Genomic DNA, 18,223 nt, shown 5'->3' with positions numbered 1-18,223 from the left:
TTCAAAAACCTGAGGTGAGGTGGAAGACCAGCCGAGCAGCCCCACAGGGTACTGTAATGCTGTCAGAGTCAGCAGGAGGCTTCCTTTCTGAGAAAGTCTACCTCAGTGTGGTCCAAAACCACAGTCACTGCAAGAGTGAGACAGTACAAAGGGAGTCATTTATAACACTGGTGGCGCACTGAAAACGCACATCTAGGGACATCTAACACAGTTGTACAAGTTTTCTGTATATTTCTTTTGTCCAAATCTGGTAGAATATATAGGAGAGGTAGTCTTTTTATGGGTCTACCTAGAATACAATCCCCCTACTGCAGTCTTGTTTTTGTTTTAACTGCTCCACCTAGTGGGAAAGAATGAGACAGCTTGATGTTTCCATATCAAAGTTTATTGCTGACATGCATGTAGAGATCTGATGAAGTAGAAAAATATGTTTTTATACAAACGCGTTTTCATCTGTACAATTACGCAGTTTTCTGTATTTAGATGCCCATGTCCAACCAAGCAGCTTACAACACATTTTCCCATTGGGTTTAAACTACGCCACACATCCTACACCAAGTTTCCAGTTGAAACAGTCAGCTATACATCAGTTATATACTGACAACTTTAAAACTAGGGTAAAATTAAATTTGAGGGGGAAAAAAAAAAAAAAAAAAAAAAAAATGTATAAAATTTTTACTTTCAGTTGGGGAGGTTGATTTTCAATTTAGATTGACATTTTTTGGAACCCAATTATCTACAACTTGTTTTACTGGCAAATCCAAATATCATGCAATAATCACGTGTTTTTACACAGAGTTATCTCACAATTTCCATGCTTTCAGTCCACAATGCAATCTACCAATACAACTCTGTAAAACACATTGAATGTGTTAAAAACCACTAGCTAGAAAGTGAAACACTGATTCAGGGGACATATCAACTCTTGAGTTACTAAGCTGTAGACGTGTCACTGGAGATGGTGTTAAGACACTTTCCACAGTATCAATGTAAAAATCCAGTAGTAGTTATGGTGCTAAGAAAACCCCCACAGCCACTACTGAACCTATGCTACTACTACAATACTGCTGTATAACCCATGGAATTCACATTGAGGTGGGAGAAAGCCAACAGCTGTCTTTACATATTTCAGCCTCCAGATGTGGTACTTGAAGGCCAACGTGAGCTAAAGCACACATCAATCCCATGTGTTGAAGCAGAGCTGGTATCTCACTGGGGTGGAATAGATACAATGACTGGGGCAGTCATGATGGTGCATTATTTACATACTGACCAGCAAGTGTAGGGAGTTTTTTGGGGGGGTAAATACAAGAAAAGGGAAAAAAACAAAACAAAACAAAAAAAAAAAAAAACCCACTACAAAACAACCCCTCCTATAAAATAAGAAAAACATGCAAGTATCATTTTGTTTTCTTTAAAAAATAGAACTATGCAAAAGTCAGTCTCATTAGTGTAGCTTAAGGTGATCACAGACATTATGGCAAAATGGAAAGAAAGACTTAGTAATACAAAGAATGGAAACAAAATAGAAATGCTACCATTTCATGAACGGGCAGAAAAGGATCAAAATAACAGGGCTAAAGTAGAACCACTGTTGGAGCTGACGCTTAAAGCAAAGATGTGGGGTCTGCTTCACTGGTCTAAAAATCAATGAAACGGACCCCAAGTTAAGTGACACTGTCTGAAACGTCACTTAATTTTTTTGGGACCATCTATAATCAACGTCTGTGATGCAAGCTCCAGTGGAGGCATTTGGGAGAAAGTCTACACAAGTGAATAAAAGTATGAAATTACAAGGGGAAGTAGTAAAGATTTGAAAGTATTCAAGAGCCTAAGTTCATGCAATCAGTTTGAATATAAATAAGCCTAGAAAGCAGGTACCAATATGCAAAGGCAAGTTGCAGTGCACAAATGCCTAACAGTCACTGGTTAGTAGCTTTGCCATGGTTTGAAGAAACACTTAAGAATGCCAAGAAAACCCAGCAACTAAACTTAAAATCTGAGTCTGTATTTGAATTTTTCTATGACTTATAGTATTCATTACCAGCCAGGAGCCTACGGCATAAGATAATACAAGCATGTACAAGAGAGAGGCCTGAGAATGGCAACAGATATGTGATCATTTCCAATCTTAAAGCATTAATGTCATCCCCTAAAACATTCAGTCAAGCCCGGTTTTAGCAAAGCCTGCACTAGTTTTCACAGTGTCTGCCACTGAGGCAGGCCAGATAACAGAACACAATGATTGGAGGATAGCTTAAAGGGTCTGAGACTGTTAACAGCCTCAGACCATCATTTCGCCTGGCCTGAAAGACAACATACACTCATGGACACTGCAGACACGTCAAACATTCACATTCATACTGAAACACTTATCCCAAATCCGTCTTTATAAAGAGAAACAGGGAAGTTAAATACCTGGAAGCCATTTGATTCTGAATGAGCCTGTGGGTACCGGTTTCCTTGGCTAAAAGTAAATTTAAAGTGCCCCTATTAGACTTATTTACAGGCCTTAAAGAGGAAGTGCCTACAGAACAGGTTTACATGGTCCACACACGCACACGAGTGTGGGGGTGGTAAATCTCACACTGTACATTACTTGCACTGAAACCCCTTTTTTACCCCCTTTCCTTAAGCCTGCTCATTGGTCAGTTGGCTTGACAAATGCCCGTTCTGAGTGGTAACAAAGCTTTAGCCACATTTTTGCTTCTTTTCCGTGAAAGCTTGGAAAAAGTATATGCAACCATCACATGCATGCCTAACTTGGGTAAAGGGGATTTTGGTCAGATGACATTGCGCTTATAGAAACTGTAGTACAGAGCAGCAGGGGTCAGAAAATGGCTTTAAAGTGACAGCTCATTTGCACACAGGGGTTGTGTTTGTGCCACCATTTATACTCAGTCCATTTTGTGGCAACAGAAACATGTTCACATGACAACATGTTTAGTGGGAAATCAGCTGCATTAAAATACAGTTTAGTATGACCAGAGTCTAAGAGAAGAAAATGGAAAGTACAGTTAGCTGGGCACCATCCCAACACCAAACGCATAAACGACTTCCTAACCGTTATGGGTGCGTGAATATTAAAAAGAAAAGTTCAAATTTCTTCAGATGCTGGGAGTACACAAAGAAAGCGGTTTTCACGCTTGCAGCGAACAACTGAACTTTTGTTGTGCTTTGCTTATAGCTGTGACATTTTAGTTAGCAGGAGTGACTCTGGCAAGGAAGTAATGACTGAGGCAGCTGGCTGCGTCTGCATGTAGCTGAGACAGCCGCTCGACCTTTGAGGTCATGCCAAACCTTTGCCACAATGCCAGTGTGTTACATAGTAATGCAGATGAGGGGGGAAAGCAAGGAGTTTCAGGCATTTCATCAGCACCATTTTCCACAGTTGAGAATAATTCCACTTGAACTGCACTTGGCTCCAACTTTTCAGACATTTCACATGTATGGAAATAGTCATGCAAGACTAAAAGGACAGGGAAACCTACAAAGGATAATAGGGGCACTTTAAGGCAAGATTTTTGGCAATAGAAACAAGACAGTGCCCGATCGTCACTATACTGGCACTGTGGAAGCGTTATCAATATGCCTTGGCAGGGAGGAGCCAACAGTTTTTCCCCCATTCAGTTCTTGGCATTGTAACTTCCAGGTACCTCACACTAGCTGCCTAGATGCTAAAAATAGATTTCCACAGGGATGAGCAAAAGCGGGAGACAATGCATTCTGCAAATACCAAAGGATGCTTGTACATACTTTGATCTTCAGTTCTTTCTTCAATGCAAATATAGGGATAAATGCTACTTAATTATGATTTAAAAAAAGCTTATTTGAATTTTTTGAAACCACTGACAAGGTTTCAAAGCATTATCACTGACAGAAAACATTAATGCTATGTCACTGGTGGCATCAAGATTCAATTGTTACAATCCCTTGTCTCAGAACAGTGAGCATGGTTTACCAACAGAAGAGAGACAGAGAGGTAGATTGATTTGAAGTCAGAGTTACAGACAGGAACATTACAGGAAAACAGACGGAGAGGAAGGAGTGAGGGGAGGAGGTTGGAATGGAGGTATACAGAAGTGACATCTGTGATCAAGTGATCCGACTTGAGGCAATACCATTACCACTAGGAAGAAAGGGGGTTGCTACATGATTCTGGTCCTGTATTGCTCAGGGGATCCAGAATTGGTTGGGAGGGGAAGTGTTACAGTAGGGCATCCTCGACAGAGGAGGAACACAGGGTTGGTTGATAGTTTCTTCAACACTCCAGGCAGAGCCTTGTGTTGGGGCCGTGTGAGACTATGCAATCACGTCTGCTGGACAGTGAGATCTGACTGTGGGCGACTTGAAGACAGGAACCTTTGGTTCAGATCTTCCTGCAGGCCTTGCCATGTTTCACAGGATTCAGACAGGGGGAGTGAAGTTCTGGGTTGGCAGTTTGTTCTGGTACCCACTTTCTATCTGTTCCACCTAGACTGCCAAAACCCCACCTACATACAAGGCCGTCTGTACATCAGCTCAGGCCTCCTGTATGCAAGTTCAGTTTTGTGGGTGAGGGGAATGGGTTTACGCCAGTCCTCTCTGGACTCTGCAGGTTTCTTTACTTCCTGGGAAGCCAGAGTCCGGAATTGGTCATTGAGGGATTACTTCCGCAGAAAACGTTGTGCCAAGATGGCAGCATCTAGTGGGCTGACAGGCTGAGCATCGTGTCCAAGACGCCTTACAGGTGGGATGCTGCCAAACTGACGGTTTGTGAGAAAGCTCTTGGCTTCATGGATAGTGTTCTTCTCTTCAGCTAGCAGCAGCTGCTGCCGCATGTAGTTCTCAAACTCGTACTGCGAAGACTCTTCTATCACCTTGGCCTGAGGAAAGAAAGCATCCAGTTCAATATGCTGCAGTTAGTGTGGTAGCAAAAAGTCAACATTGTGTAAAGATCTTTTTTGTAACTAAAATTTAATATTCAACTCGTTTTGATAGTTGCATCAAGGACGCTCACAGTTTGGCTGTGTCCAAACTGGAAGTGATTCGTCACTTTTGGGTCACCCAAATTCCCTATGGTCTGTGGCTGCAATGTTGTTACGACCCACTTTCAGTATGTAGCTCTTGCTGCATATGTATCCTTTAAGTTTGAATGTAATTTTCCTCCAAGATCTTACCTCTTGTTCCGGGTGATTGACCTGATCATCAATATCTGGAACCACCTGCAAAGGGCCACTCATTGCTGAAACTGACTGCCTGTGATTAAACATAACACATTAATAGTTAGGAACTGTCTGTCTGCAAATGGTTTATAGCCAATACCAGGAAATGTGCAAATAAAGCAGTGCAATTCAATTTTTTTTTCATTTCTCTGCAAACAAAATGCAAAACATCTGATTCACTCAAACATCCAGCAGGTGGTGCAATTACCATGAGGCAATGATGGCACTGAGGGACTCCAGCACCTCTCCTGCAGTCAGCCTTTCCTGAGGGTCCAGCACCAGTAGCTTTCGGATCAGGCACACCGTGTTCTCTGACACACGGCCGTCCCTATAAATGGTGGCGTAAGGGAAAAGGACAAGATTTTTCTTTAAAGCAAAAAACAAAACATCTACAAGGTCAGATTTGAAATAAATATCAAAATGCAGTCGAGAGCAAATGCATTTAAATTCATGATTTTACTGCAGTACAACAAAAGATAATGCAAGATTGTATCTCAGAACAAATCTGAATGAAAGAATAATATGACATTTTGCTCTCTATTATTAATGTGATCACTTTAATTAAATCTCCACAAAGATAAATGCTCACTCTGGGATGGAGTACTCGGCAGCCTTGATCTTGCGGAAGAGTTCTTGAGGCATGCTGTCATAAAAGGGGAACTGGCCATACAGCATTGTGAATAAAACAACACCAAGCGCCCACATGTCACTAGGTTTTCCACGATATGGTCGACCTGGAAGCAGGAAGGAGGGGATAAGGGTCTATTTAGCATGCATGACAAACAGAAAACAGGTTGACATTTGGTGCAATGTCAGTTTTCGCCCTGTGAGGAGGAACCAACCCTTCAGCAAGTTAAATTCCCATCAAATCACGAGGTTTAATGATTAACAATATAAGCAAACACTTCACATCTGTTATACTTCAAAGAAACTTCCAATAGAAGCGCCTTAAAAAAATGTTTTGAAAGCCAGACGAGACATTAAATCAGAAGAACAACAATGAGAAGCTGATGCTGGCGAGGGTGGAGTGTCATGGCTGTGCATGACCATAGGCAGTGTTGTTGTTAGAGCCAGGGAGTCGGCAGCAACAGCAGCAGGCAATTATGTTAAAGCTTGTGACACACAGGCAGGGGATGGGAGGGGAAAGGGTAGATGGGAGTAGTTTCCCTCTAGTGAGTCATCACTGTATGAGTCACTGAAGCTCTGTTTAATTGTGTGCCTGTCACGTTATGCTGATATACACGCTGGGGTTTTTATCTACAGTTTGACTGGTTGGACATGAAAGAACTGCGCTTGAAATTATACTTCTCCTGTTTTCTGTCTTAGAGTTTAATTACTGATTTCCAGTGCAAAGTTCTTTTTGAAGACAGTGCTCAGGGAATTGGCGTTAATAGTGGCACTTGGGTGTGCAATTTTAACAGAAGCACCATCAAGCTGGGGAAAAAGGAAAAAGCAAAAAAAAAAAAAAAAAAAAAAAAAAGGAAAACGAAAAAAAGCAGGGCAACAAGAGTAAAGCAGTAGCTTCCCCTTGCAGATGCATACCATACAGCAGTAGGATGCAACATCACTGCGATTACTCAAATAAAAGCAAAAAAAAGGCCATTTCTTGCTTTTGCCAGTCCGGGATTGCAACATACCTCCGGGTTGCTTAATAACCGGAAAATCCAACACAAGACCTGACTGCTAAGCATTATGAAACCAAAAACAACCAACACCACAAAAACAAAGTTCCTATCTGGCTTCAGAGAAGGAATCACGATTCCATAATTTTACCCAGACATTTCTAGTCTGCATTTGGAGGGAAAAAAGGAAAACAAACAAACAAAAACAAACCAAAAAAACCCTACACACTTGTTTCACCTGCACTAAGCAAACCCATTTCACTTCTAATAGTTTGTACAATTGGTCAAAGAACAAAAAACAAAAAATGCCTGAAACCCTCACTCACCACTTAGTACATCAGGACTGATGTAAGCTGGACTTCCTCTCTGGTCTTTCAGAAGGTCATCCTCACTCACCAGGTGCTTTCCCAGGCAGAAGTTTGTGATGGTGATTCGATGAGTCCTGTGAGGACATGCAAAACAAACTTGTTAATGCTTTCAGTCAAACGGTGAACACAATATTCCCATTGATAGGGTTCCTTTTATGTTCTCAACAATCTTGCTCAAAACACAGTTCATACTTAACACAACACATTCAGTTGACGGAATAAAGACTTGTCTTGACCCTAAGGCTTGATTTAAAAAAATAAAAACAAATGATAAAGTTGGCTTCAAGCTCTGAAAAAGTTGTTGAAAGCTTTTACATGCAGTATTGACATCTTAACAAAAAAAAAAAAAAAAAAAAAAAAAAAAAAAAAAAAAAAACAACCCACAACTTTATGCTCAGAGCAACAGGGCTTATCAACTGCAGAACACTTTCCATCAAAGACAAACTGTAGCCAAATCTTTTGAAACATGCATAAAGCTAATATACTTAATACAAATAAGCACCGATGGTATGGTGTTAGCTATTATTGGCCTACAGCCTTTATGAGAACAACATCAGTCCAAATGCAGTGGTGCTTCAAAGACTCACTCTTTTTCTCTTTTTACAGGTTTGATTAACTTTGCTTCCCTGGTAGTACTAGGATTTCTCCAATGAGACTTGAATTCAGTGCAGTTAAGTTTGTCATGAGCAAACTGAGGGACTGTGCACCATGTTCCTTTAGCAGAGAGGGAAGGGGGGAAAAAAAAAAAAAAAAGAAAGAAAGAAAAAAAGCAAAGCTGCACTTTGACAAACATGAGTCAACCTGTGGTTTAGAATAATTGTTTCGATGACTAAGCCTGCATGGTGATGGGCTGTTAAATGAATATATAAAGCTCAAGTTTAAAATATGTACACAAACAACTTCAAACCCACACGATCACTCCCAGGGCTAACACGCTAAGGGGGGGGGCACTCTCACACAAAAGCAGCCATCGTGCACTAGCTTTGGATCATGCTCTTCACCCACATCCGCTTTCTAAAAAGCCTAAGGTCAACAGCTTCCCCTATTCTCTCTCACTTTCACACCCTGCCTCATTTTTCATTCACTATTCCCATTACAGCATCTGGAGACAATTCTGGCTAAACGCTCTGACTAAAATCTTCCAATCTTAATCTTCCCATGAAACAGTCGCAATTTGATTTTCAGAATTTTATGTTATCAATACCCTTTAACAGCTTTTGTAATTCAAGCCACTGTAACCACACAGCAGCCTTGTGATCTGCACAAGGATAGGCCAAAGGAATAGAGGGCAATGCTTCAAGGACCCTCAACATAAAAGCTTCCTTCATGGAGAGATCTGTCCTTTTGTCTGTGTGCATCACGACACAAGCTTCTATTCTTGCACCGGAGATTGGGTAAATGAAATTGCATGTTTGCTTCGTGAGGCAAGGGTCCCTGAGGATGCAAGAGAGACCACATCATCTCTGCTTCCTGGTCATGTGACCCAGGGCAAGTCAGGAAACCAGAAACCTAAATAACTCCCATGACTTCTCCTTCCTCACAATGTTCTGATCATAATACACCAGCTGACGAGAAGAGAGGTTAAACGCTGGGCAACTTGTTCAGAGACTTTCGTTTCTCAAATTATGGGAACCACTGATTTGAATGGTCTTACCAAGTTCCAGGTTTTTGTGTAACAAATGTTTTCAATGCAAAAGCCACTACATGTCTAATACAACTCAATTTTCATTTTATTATATCGATTATAGTAAGAGTTTGTCAGCTTTTACGGAATTTAAAAAGACACATTTATGTAGTTCATATCCACATTCGCCTATGGAATCTAAAATTAGGAATTCCTATAGTTCTAAATATAGTGACCCTGAATACAGATTCACAGTATACTGTTAACAGCTGGCACTGAAATTGCACACTGACATTACAGTCACAAGTATTCAGGGTGGGGTCACGAGGAAACATGCCAACCAACAAGTATGATGCACTTGTATGCTATGAAGTCTATTGTTTGTAAATACGAGTGGTGACTCTACTGCAAAGAGAGAGAGAGAAAAAAAAAAAAAAAAAAAAAGACAGCCTACACGTAAATAAAAAAATTAACCTAAAATAGGGGGAACAAAATGATGGGATGAAAACAAAAAACAAAACAAAAACAAAAAAAACAACGATATAACAAAAGGGCATAGATCAGACAATAGATGCAGAAAAGGGATTGTAGTGTAAATAATGATATAAATGATGACTGTGTGTGCAGTACACGCTGATGTGAGTCAGCTCTGAGCTATGGGCCTTTGGCAGGCCTCTCCTTTGTCTCCAGCTGGGACGGAGTGTTCCACTCGTCTGTTCCTCTCCCCACCACCCTCCTCCCCTGGTCTAAACATTGTTTCATCACTACTACTGCAGGTTGTTATGGGTGCTGATGCAGTAGATGAGAAAGTGTGCAATAAAGCAGATAAACCAAGTACATGACATCTCAATACAAGTAGTTGCAGATCATGGCCGAACAATACGGGTGTCAGCTTTAGTCATTCAGTCCTTAATTAAAGAGGTTTTGTGTCCTCTTAATGTTTAACTTTTTTTCTGAGACAACTTTATGCATCTTTAACATTTTGCAATTCTCTAAACGTTGGGGGGGGGGGGGGGGGGCAGTTTTACCCCTCAATACGCATTCTAAACACAGTTGAATGGTTTACAGATGAGTCGTTTTGCATTCTGCATGGCAAATCTGACCTGAGGTGCACCTAAGGTCCTGCATACTACATAACAATGCCCCATATCCTACCAGTGCCCAGTTTGCCTCTCATTTTTAAGAAAGGAAAAAAAATAGAAATAGAAATCCAGCAATAGGAAGTCACACACGGGTGAAGTGTTAAGCACAAAAGAGTGAGGCTTTCGTTTCCTGATACTGATGTCGCCCTTAATCTAAGAACACAACCTCTGGTTGCACTGATGTTCAAATATACACTGGAAGCAGGCTGCTGGAGCCAGTTTAGACCTAATGAACATGTGAGCTGAGAGAATGAAGCCTGGCACACTAAAGTAACTCACCCACTATAATGGGAGGAATTACTGGCCAACTAACATACTGTGCTGAAATAAAAGCTGCACATCTTACCGCTTGTTCAGCACCATATTTCCCAGCTTGAGGTCTCTGTGAACAATGTTTTTCTGCAAGCAGGAAAAAGTAGTGGGGAAAAAAAAAAAAGGTTATGTTGTGCTTTGTGAATCATTGGTATCACAACAATCTGTTCTAGGAGTGGCACAGGAGCATGGGAAATGAGTAATCAGAAATGATGATAGAAGGGGAAAAAAGCAATTTCTAAACAGTTGACAAAACATTGCAGTATCCAAACTGTTTGCTCAGAAAATTGCACAATCATAGTTTCATTTAGACACACTGGAGTGGTGCAACGGGAAATATTCTTTAGAATGCTAGCTTTTCTTCGACGAGTCGAGCACAATCCATTTAGATTTACCTTGTGAAGAGCCTCCACCACACGCACCACATCATAGAAGATGACAATGGCTTCCCGCTCACTCAAGCGCTTCTCCTTTATGACGTAATGCTGGAGATTTATTAGATCTGCCGTCTTGTCACTAAAGTCATGTGCACACAAGCAGTCCAGCACGAGGCAGAGCCGCTTTTTCATCTTGCGCATTTTGTTAGCATCTGTGTCCTCCACAATCTCATAGGCTCGATCCTGGAGAATAAAAGGGTAATGCGTTTTATATGCAGCATATCCAGTCAAAAAGGGGTGACAAAACCACATGCAAACAAAAGGGCTTTCTGCTTTTCTGCTATCAGCTGATCAAATAGATTTAACAGATTGATTGGAAATCAAGATTGCAGGGCAGGAGCCATTAACAGCCTGCCTGTACCCAAGATAAAGACAACATCTACCCTGAAACACTGGGTGCTATAGACCAGCATAGGCGATTCCCGTCTTCCAGTACCACCTAGCAGAGACACCACTTTATTGATTTTTGTATCAGATTGTCTTTTTTTGTTTTTTTAGATTCAGTCAGCACCTCTTAAACAGTACATTAAACCCAGCTTCTCACAGCACAGATGCACTATAATAATCCAATCAATATCACAAGCCTAAATGAATCAGAGTGCATGGCTCAATGCAGCTATTCTGAGAACACAGGCAGAATGAAAGAGACAGGATGTGAAAGAGATACAAGAGGAAACGGAGACAGAGATTTAACAATAACAACGTTAAGAGGACGCCGACGGGAAGACAGGTGAAAAGGTAGGTGGGCGGTGGGGGTCATTATAAATAAATGTGACTGTAAACAGAAGAGGACTGCAGATAAATATAGTTTTAATGGCACTCCCACTTCTCTTTTGAAACCACTTGGATAAGAGAATAACAGCAGCTGGCTGACAAGCTTACTGCTGCCACTGAGCTGATAAGTGCATGCCGTTACTTGTACTTGCATAATGAAACCATATTCTAAAATGAATAGAAAGTGATAGAAACCTCTCCACATATAGAATGCCTGCCGACCGAGTGCTGAGTAATGCACAGCTTGTGAGGTTCTAGGCCAGTGCAATGTTTAAAATAACATTTTGGCAGAAGTTTTCATAGTTTTGGATATTAGACACTTCTTTGCCAGCCAAACAAACTTCACTGTAGATAAATCAATAAAGCGTTTTAAATTCTTAGACCTCTTTACAATGAGGACAAATTCAGCCATAACTAGATGCCAAATAAGGACCAATCAATAAGTGGTTCAAAATAGATGACACAGGTTGATGCCATTAGCATATCATCTTATTTGCACAGAGCAGTTAAAGCAAATATTGACTGAAAAACAAACAAACAAACAAAAAGACAACAAAAAAACTTTATATTCCTAACATTAACTAAGAAACATTTTATCCCTCCACACTGACAAAAGCAAAAGTAAAAAGCAACTCAACTCAAGTCTCAGCCTACCTGAAAGAGGCCATGGTGGTGGACCACACCATCTTGGTTGTGCAGCAGGGAAAGAAGTGAGTATTCTGTGTGAAGCAGCATCTTCCCCTGCCTCTCCTCTTGTGTCTCCTTGGCAGAGTCTACTCGTTCCTCCAGCGTCAAAATCTGCAGTAACCACACACAGAGCAGACATTAGGCCCCAAGACAAGACTTTATAAAAGCCCCTTTTCCATTAGCATTTACTCGGATCAACCCGACAGGTTTTTCCCCATTCCTTTCGAGTAGCACCTAATGTGTGTGGTCGTCATTATAGCAACACAGCCAAGTGTCCCGTGACGCTATGCGGTACCAACATTACAAGAAAGATGGACGTCGAAGCAACGATATATCTGCTGCTTGGGCTGTGGCTTCTCGTCAGACTCTGGGATCATGGCAATGTTTTTTGTAAACTTTTCCCTGATTTCCAGGTTTAAAAATGTGGTTTTGATTTTTGTGAACGAGATCCTTTCATGGCTCATCGAGTGACACCACTGATCAGCCAATCGGTGACGGCATCACATTTTTTTCACCTCCTCTGATCACTTTGGCACCCTGGCTGAGCAGGTAGTACCTGGTACGAGGTACTATGGCCTAATGGAAAACCCTGAAAACCACTGCGAGTCATCTGAGTAGGTACTAATGGAAAAGGGCTAAAGGCACAGATAGCGCTCCCCCCCCCTCAAAAAAAAGGCGCACTTTAATCGCTTACTCTTCAGTCCTAAAACAAAACATTTAACGACTTAAGTCACCAAGTTCTGGAGTAAACAGGGTCGAGCTGGACTCAGGTCAATGAAGTAAACAAGCTCTGTGTGTCATACGTATGACGGAGGGTTGTGAGGTTTAAAAGTTGACATTACAGGTGGCGCAAACCCTCATTCCCCTCAACTGTAAAGCTCCCCACTTGTTTAACAAACATCGAACAGTCCTAAGTAAACTGACTGCTAGACTTAAACAGGGGAATAAAATGAACAACAACAAAAGGAAGGTCAAAAGTTCAGGTGTCTGCAGGTGACGTAGCTTTGTTTTGAACAAGATGCCCAATCTTAATTGAGCCATATGTTTATAAGAAAGAAACTCAAAACACCACAAAACAACAAACATTTCTACCCAGACAGACTTACTTTGAGTTGATAGAAGTCATCGGTGCCGTCTTTTCTGGCCAGACACTGCACTATGCTCGGCACTGGTGAGTTGCCCAGGCGAGGCCCTGCAAGAACACGAAAGGGAACAGCTGCATGACCAAAAGGCTACATGCTGGAGTGTGTGTGCTCTCACTGCCACTCATTAAAGGCTGCATTTACCCATTAACACCTCAAGTGTAATGTTTTCTTTGGAAGTCTGTATTGCAAAGAGTGGAGGAGTTGTGTCGAATGTACATTTTATAGTATAGGTAAGAAATGAATTTTCCAATGGGAGGAAATAAAGTCGCTCAAACAGACTAAGACCTTTCTAGTCAATGTCATGACGAGCCGCAAAAATTCTTCAAATTCTTGTCTTAGGCCCTTCATACACAGACAGACACCTCCCCCCCTATTTCCTGTATTCTTGTGAAGCATATTTACAATGCACACTAGGTGAAATTTCATCCAGCCAAACATTTCAACCTTTTTCAGAACTGAGCAAACACTAGTAGTATCCTTACCAAGAATGAAGGGCCCAGCTCTCTTGGCATTACTACCGGATATCCCGGGACTCTGCAGCTTGCTGGCTCTGCCTGATGTCTCACCAGCCCCCCTCTCCGACGAGCGCCGCTTAGACATACTGGAGCGCTACAGGGGAATAAATCTGATTAGTACATGAGATAAAGACAGTCAAGTTAAAGGGAAAGTGCATGCATCTGACTGGAAAAAAAACAAAAAAAACAAAGCAAATTGAACAGATGTCATGTACTACTCATCTATAAACAAGTCTGTATTTTTAAAACTAGTGATACATGTACATGTATCTACTATAGACTTAGCAATAGTACTGCAGACTGTGGTAGAAAGAACAATGGGGAAGGCTTTGTAGCACCTCCACCTTTAAATATTCCACACACAGTTACCGACACCTCAGTGTCAATGCGAGGCCATTACAGCACCATTCCGACTAATAGCTGCTCGTGGCAAGGGTAACACCTCAGATTCAATCTCCAACAGCCTATGTTAATGTGCCAAAATCTGCAATTTAAACAGCTAGCACTTTCACATAAATTAGAGCCACTTGCACAAGACTGTTTAAAACTGAAGCTTTTCTGATTAATACTTTAATCTTTAGCTTTTCCTGCTGCAGTGGACTTGATTCAGAAAATCCTTCAGCTCTAAATCTGTTGTACAGCCAGGACTATCTGAACGGATATATTAGAACTACAGAGAAAAAAAAAAGAAAAAAAAAAAAAGTGTCCTGATAGGAACTTTATTCACATGCCAGAAAAACCAGAGACAGTGTGACACATCATTGCACAAACTACATTAACTGACACAGCAGATCTGATCTGCCTCCCAGAATTCAGAGAGCAAGAGGTATGCAGCATGTTTTGTTTACTGATACTGAGTTCCTATGTAATGAAACCCCATCCGTTTCCCATAACAGGGAAGTAGTGCCCTGAACCGAGAGGAATGATTCACCCAGCTGTCGTCCAGAGAGCCTTAAAAGTCTAGGCGATGACACCGATAAGAGTCTGCACAAGCCTCTGGCAGGTGCAGCTTAGAGATAGAAAAGCTCACACAAAATGTCCACATACAAGTGATATATCTGAGTGTCGCATCTCTACGTTAAATGTCACTGATAAGTAGTATGCATATTTGAGCCACAGCAGACATTCCCCACACACAAAAACCTTATATTATACAACATCTTTTAGAGTTTGATGGAGACCCAAAAAGCTTTAGAATATCTCAATCTTGCATCCGACAAACTCCAGAAAATTCTCTTTAATGAATCTGCCCATCTTCCTGTTTCAAAACTAATCGTGCACCACTGCCAGTTGGTGATTTTTTTGGGCAGAGAGGAGGCAGGACAGTTGGCAGTCAGTAGAGCTGGTATGAATTCTCACTTCCATGAGGCTTTTTGTGATCCCAGACAGCAGACAGTGTCATCATCATGTCTCTCGCCCATCTGTCTCCATCTCCACTAGTCATCACCCACTGAGTCTGATGAGCTGAGGTTTTCTGACTGCATTTATGGCACAAGCCAGAGTGACACCAAGTCATGCTGCCAGTAGTAAGAAAGCATCTTACACTAGAGGACACAAAGCAACAGATAATTAGGCATTACAATTTATGAGACTTGTGGGCAGGAAATTAATTTTTCAGGCAGCCACCAAAGAAGCTGACAGAACGAACCGTGTACAAGGGGGTTCCAGTGTTTCCAGAAAATAAACTAAATTGTGGATGGGTGCTAGAGTTAAATAAGTACATGGAGCAACTCTCTCTTCCAACCGAATAAGCCGAAATGCTTATGCACCTTGAACTACAACACTAAAATGACTCATAGGCAGATACCACACACCACACACAAATGAACCCAAAGCTATTCGTGTACTTACTAAAAACTAGCTGCAGTACTGTGGAGCCAACCTGAGAGACATCAAAGAAAGCAAAGGTCAATTTAACCAACTTATCCACACTGACCTAAATTACTTCAGCGTGATGACAACACACGGTTCCTTTTCTGACACTGCTGTGCCTCTCTGCACAGCCTATGATCAAGTAAGCAAGGCTGCCTCTGCCTGTATCAGATGGAGGACAAGAACAGATAAAGCCTCTGAATCATATCACACAAAAGGAGGAGAGACACGCTGCCAGTGCCCACGAGAAATGTGGGCTCCTTAAATAGTATCAGAACAAAACAACCACGTAGGTGTCTCAAGATCCACCCACCCAGACTCCAAGCCACTCGTCTGGCCTGCAAGAAAAGCTGAACTGCGATAGCAAGGTAGTACAGAGATGGAGAAAAAGCAAAATGGCACTTCGGTAGTAAACATTACAAAGTAAAACCGTGCAGAAACGTATGCTATAAGTCAACACATGCACAGATGCAAAGCCAGTTACAGACAAAGTAACTCCAAGGTCAGATCTCCAGTCCTTATGCTTAAATGCAATGCTACTGATATCCGTTCACACGCTGCCCCTGCTCCTAGCTGCAGCCGACTAGATTCTGGCAAAAACAACGCCCTTGACCATACACCAACGTCGTGGACACAAGGTCACATTGCAAATCACCTGACAAAAATAACTACAAACGCACACACACACGCAGACTGCCACACGTCGTTTGGTGCCATTTTGCAACCACAAGGTCTGGACTGGACACCGTTCAGTCCTGGCAGCAAGCACTGTAAACGAGACGGGTCGTAGAGTAAAGCGCTGACGTTATGCTTTGCAACTTGGACAAATTCACTCTACAGGCAGCTCAGTACTCCAGCAGCCAGACGCTGATGTCTGGCTCTTCTATAGATCTCTCTGAACAAAAACTACCTGAACGATTTCAAACGTTTAGGTACACGCATCTAAACCAGACTGCAAAGCGCGAATAAATGAATGCTTGATTGTGGCAATTGCTTAAACACCACAAGGCAAGTTATTTTTACATTGTACACTTACCGACAGCGACATAAAACCAATGTTAGGCACGCATACAAACTTAGTACGGCAGCGAATATGATCGATTTACTCGGCTAAATACGGATCTACCGGCCACACAAAGGGGGCACACAGCACAACAAGGAGTTAGTCTTTCGGTGACAACTACACTGAGCGGTTGTTAGCTGAAATACGGCTGCTTTGCGTGTCTTCTCGCGTACCCAAGAGGTTTAAATATGGTTGCTCCTGGCGAGCGATGTGAGCTAACGCCAAGCTCGAGGCTACAGAGCAGCCGGGAGGCCATTTAAACAAAGTAGGTAACATTACAGCTGGCTAGCCGTGCCAGAAAGCTAGATAGCAACGTAGTCACCATCTCACTTACCTCGAGCCTAAACCGCCGGGTTAAATCTGCGTCGCCTCCTTAAAACATGGACATTTCTTCGGTGAACGCTGTGGTAGATGTGAGGCGCTTCTCGCTTTAAACAGCAGACACCACAGAGGTTTTCTTTCGGCTTATTTAGCCTCTATTACCGAAATGAGCAATTAAGGAAAAGCCTCCGCTCTTCGCTGATCGCATCTTTCCACAGCGACAGCGCCACCTGACAACGGAAATGACGCACACAATTTATTTGATTGACAGCCGCGCTCAACCAATGCAGACAGTTTTTTCATAGCCGTTTCAGAGTGATGATGAAATTCTATGCAAATAGAAGTTTAGCTACAAGACTGTCTGCCAGACAATCTAAGATTTAATTAGCGTTCTTTCTCGCATTTTAAAAAATATTATCTTTGCATGATAAAAGTTGCAAAGTGAAAATGATTACATAAGAGTTGAAGAGGCTTATTGTAAATCATACTGAAGGATGTTGTTTGCAATGTCATGTTTTGCTGGCAACTTAATTACAGATAAATATGATAAATCATGGGTTTTTTCTTTGTTTATTTGAGCAAGATTGTACTCACAATGAAGAGGGGTGAAACTTTTACATTAAACAACTTGCATTTGTTAAATCTAACATTAAAGGGAATTCCGTATAATTTATAATATTATATTAAACACAGCAGTCTTTAACTTTACTCACTGACTTTACTTTTCGTTTAACTGTTTCGTGCACAATTACGTAATGAGATCTCTGAATTGTTGCTTCATAAGGCTTTACCTTGCAGATTCTCTTTAATGACCTACATAGTACACTTAATTCAGGTCAACCATATGACTCAGTGAAACTGTGTATCACTGAATTCATTCAGATCTTCATCTGATAAATACATAAAATATTTACGATATCTGGTCCTTCTCCTCCAGATCAATTTGGAGAAATGTCTTCTTGACAAGGGCTCTCTGTATGTTATTCAGCAACAGCCAACCAGTAGACCCCACTCAAAAGTAAAAGTCTTAGTCATTTACTCAGTAAAAACAGTCTTGAATGACAGTGGCATTTAGGAGAGCCCACCTATCCCAATTTAGACTTACCTTAACCTTAAATTCCACCCACATGTACCAGT

The 18,223-nt window shown here is 41.5% G+C and overlaps 1 protein-coding gene across 1 annotated transcript; it reads right to left on the bottom strand.

The window, feature by feature from the left end:
* Window positions 1-375: 375 nt before the first annotated feature.
* On the bottom strand, window positions 376-17,309 carry stk40 (serine/threonine kinase 40). Its single transcript, XM_063486497.1, has 11 exons — window positions 17,100-17,309; window positions 13,798-13,924; window positions 13,277-13,362; window positions 12,138-12,281; window positions 10,668-10,892; window positions 10,307-10,359; window positions 7,153-7,268; window positions 5,794-5,938; window positions 5,413-5,532; window positions 5,160-5,238; window positions 376-4,865 (listed from the first exon to the last, which is right to left on the bottom strand). Exons 2-11 carry the CDS (start codon window positions 13,913-13,915, stop codon window positions 4,647-4,649), a joined length of 1,305 nt encoding a protein of 434 aa, XP_063342567.1. The 5' UTR covers window positions 13,916-13,924; window positions 17,100-17,309; the 3' UTR covers window positions 376-4,646.
* Window positions 17,310-18,223: the final 914 nt, after the last annotated feature.

This window comes from Pelmatolapia mariae, linkage group LG10_11 (assembly GCF_036321145.2).
Source record: "Pelmatolapia mariae isolate MD_Pm_ZW linkage group LG10_11, Pm_UMD_F_2, whole genome shotgun sequence".
NCBI lineage: Eukaryota > Metazoa > Chordata > Actinopteri > Cichliformes > Cichlidae > Pelmatolapia > Pelmatolapia mariae.
This window is presented reverse-complemented; position numbering and strand designations above follow the sequence as displayed.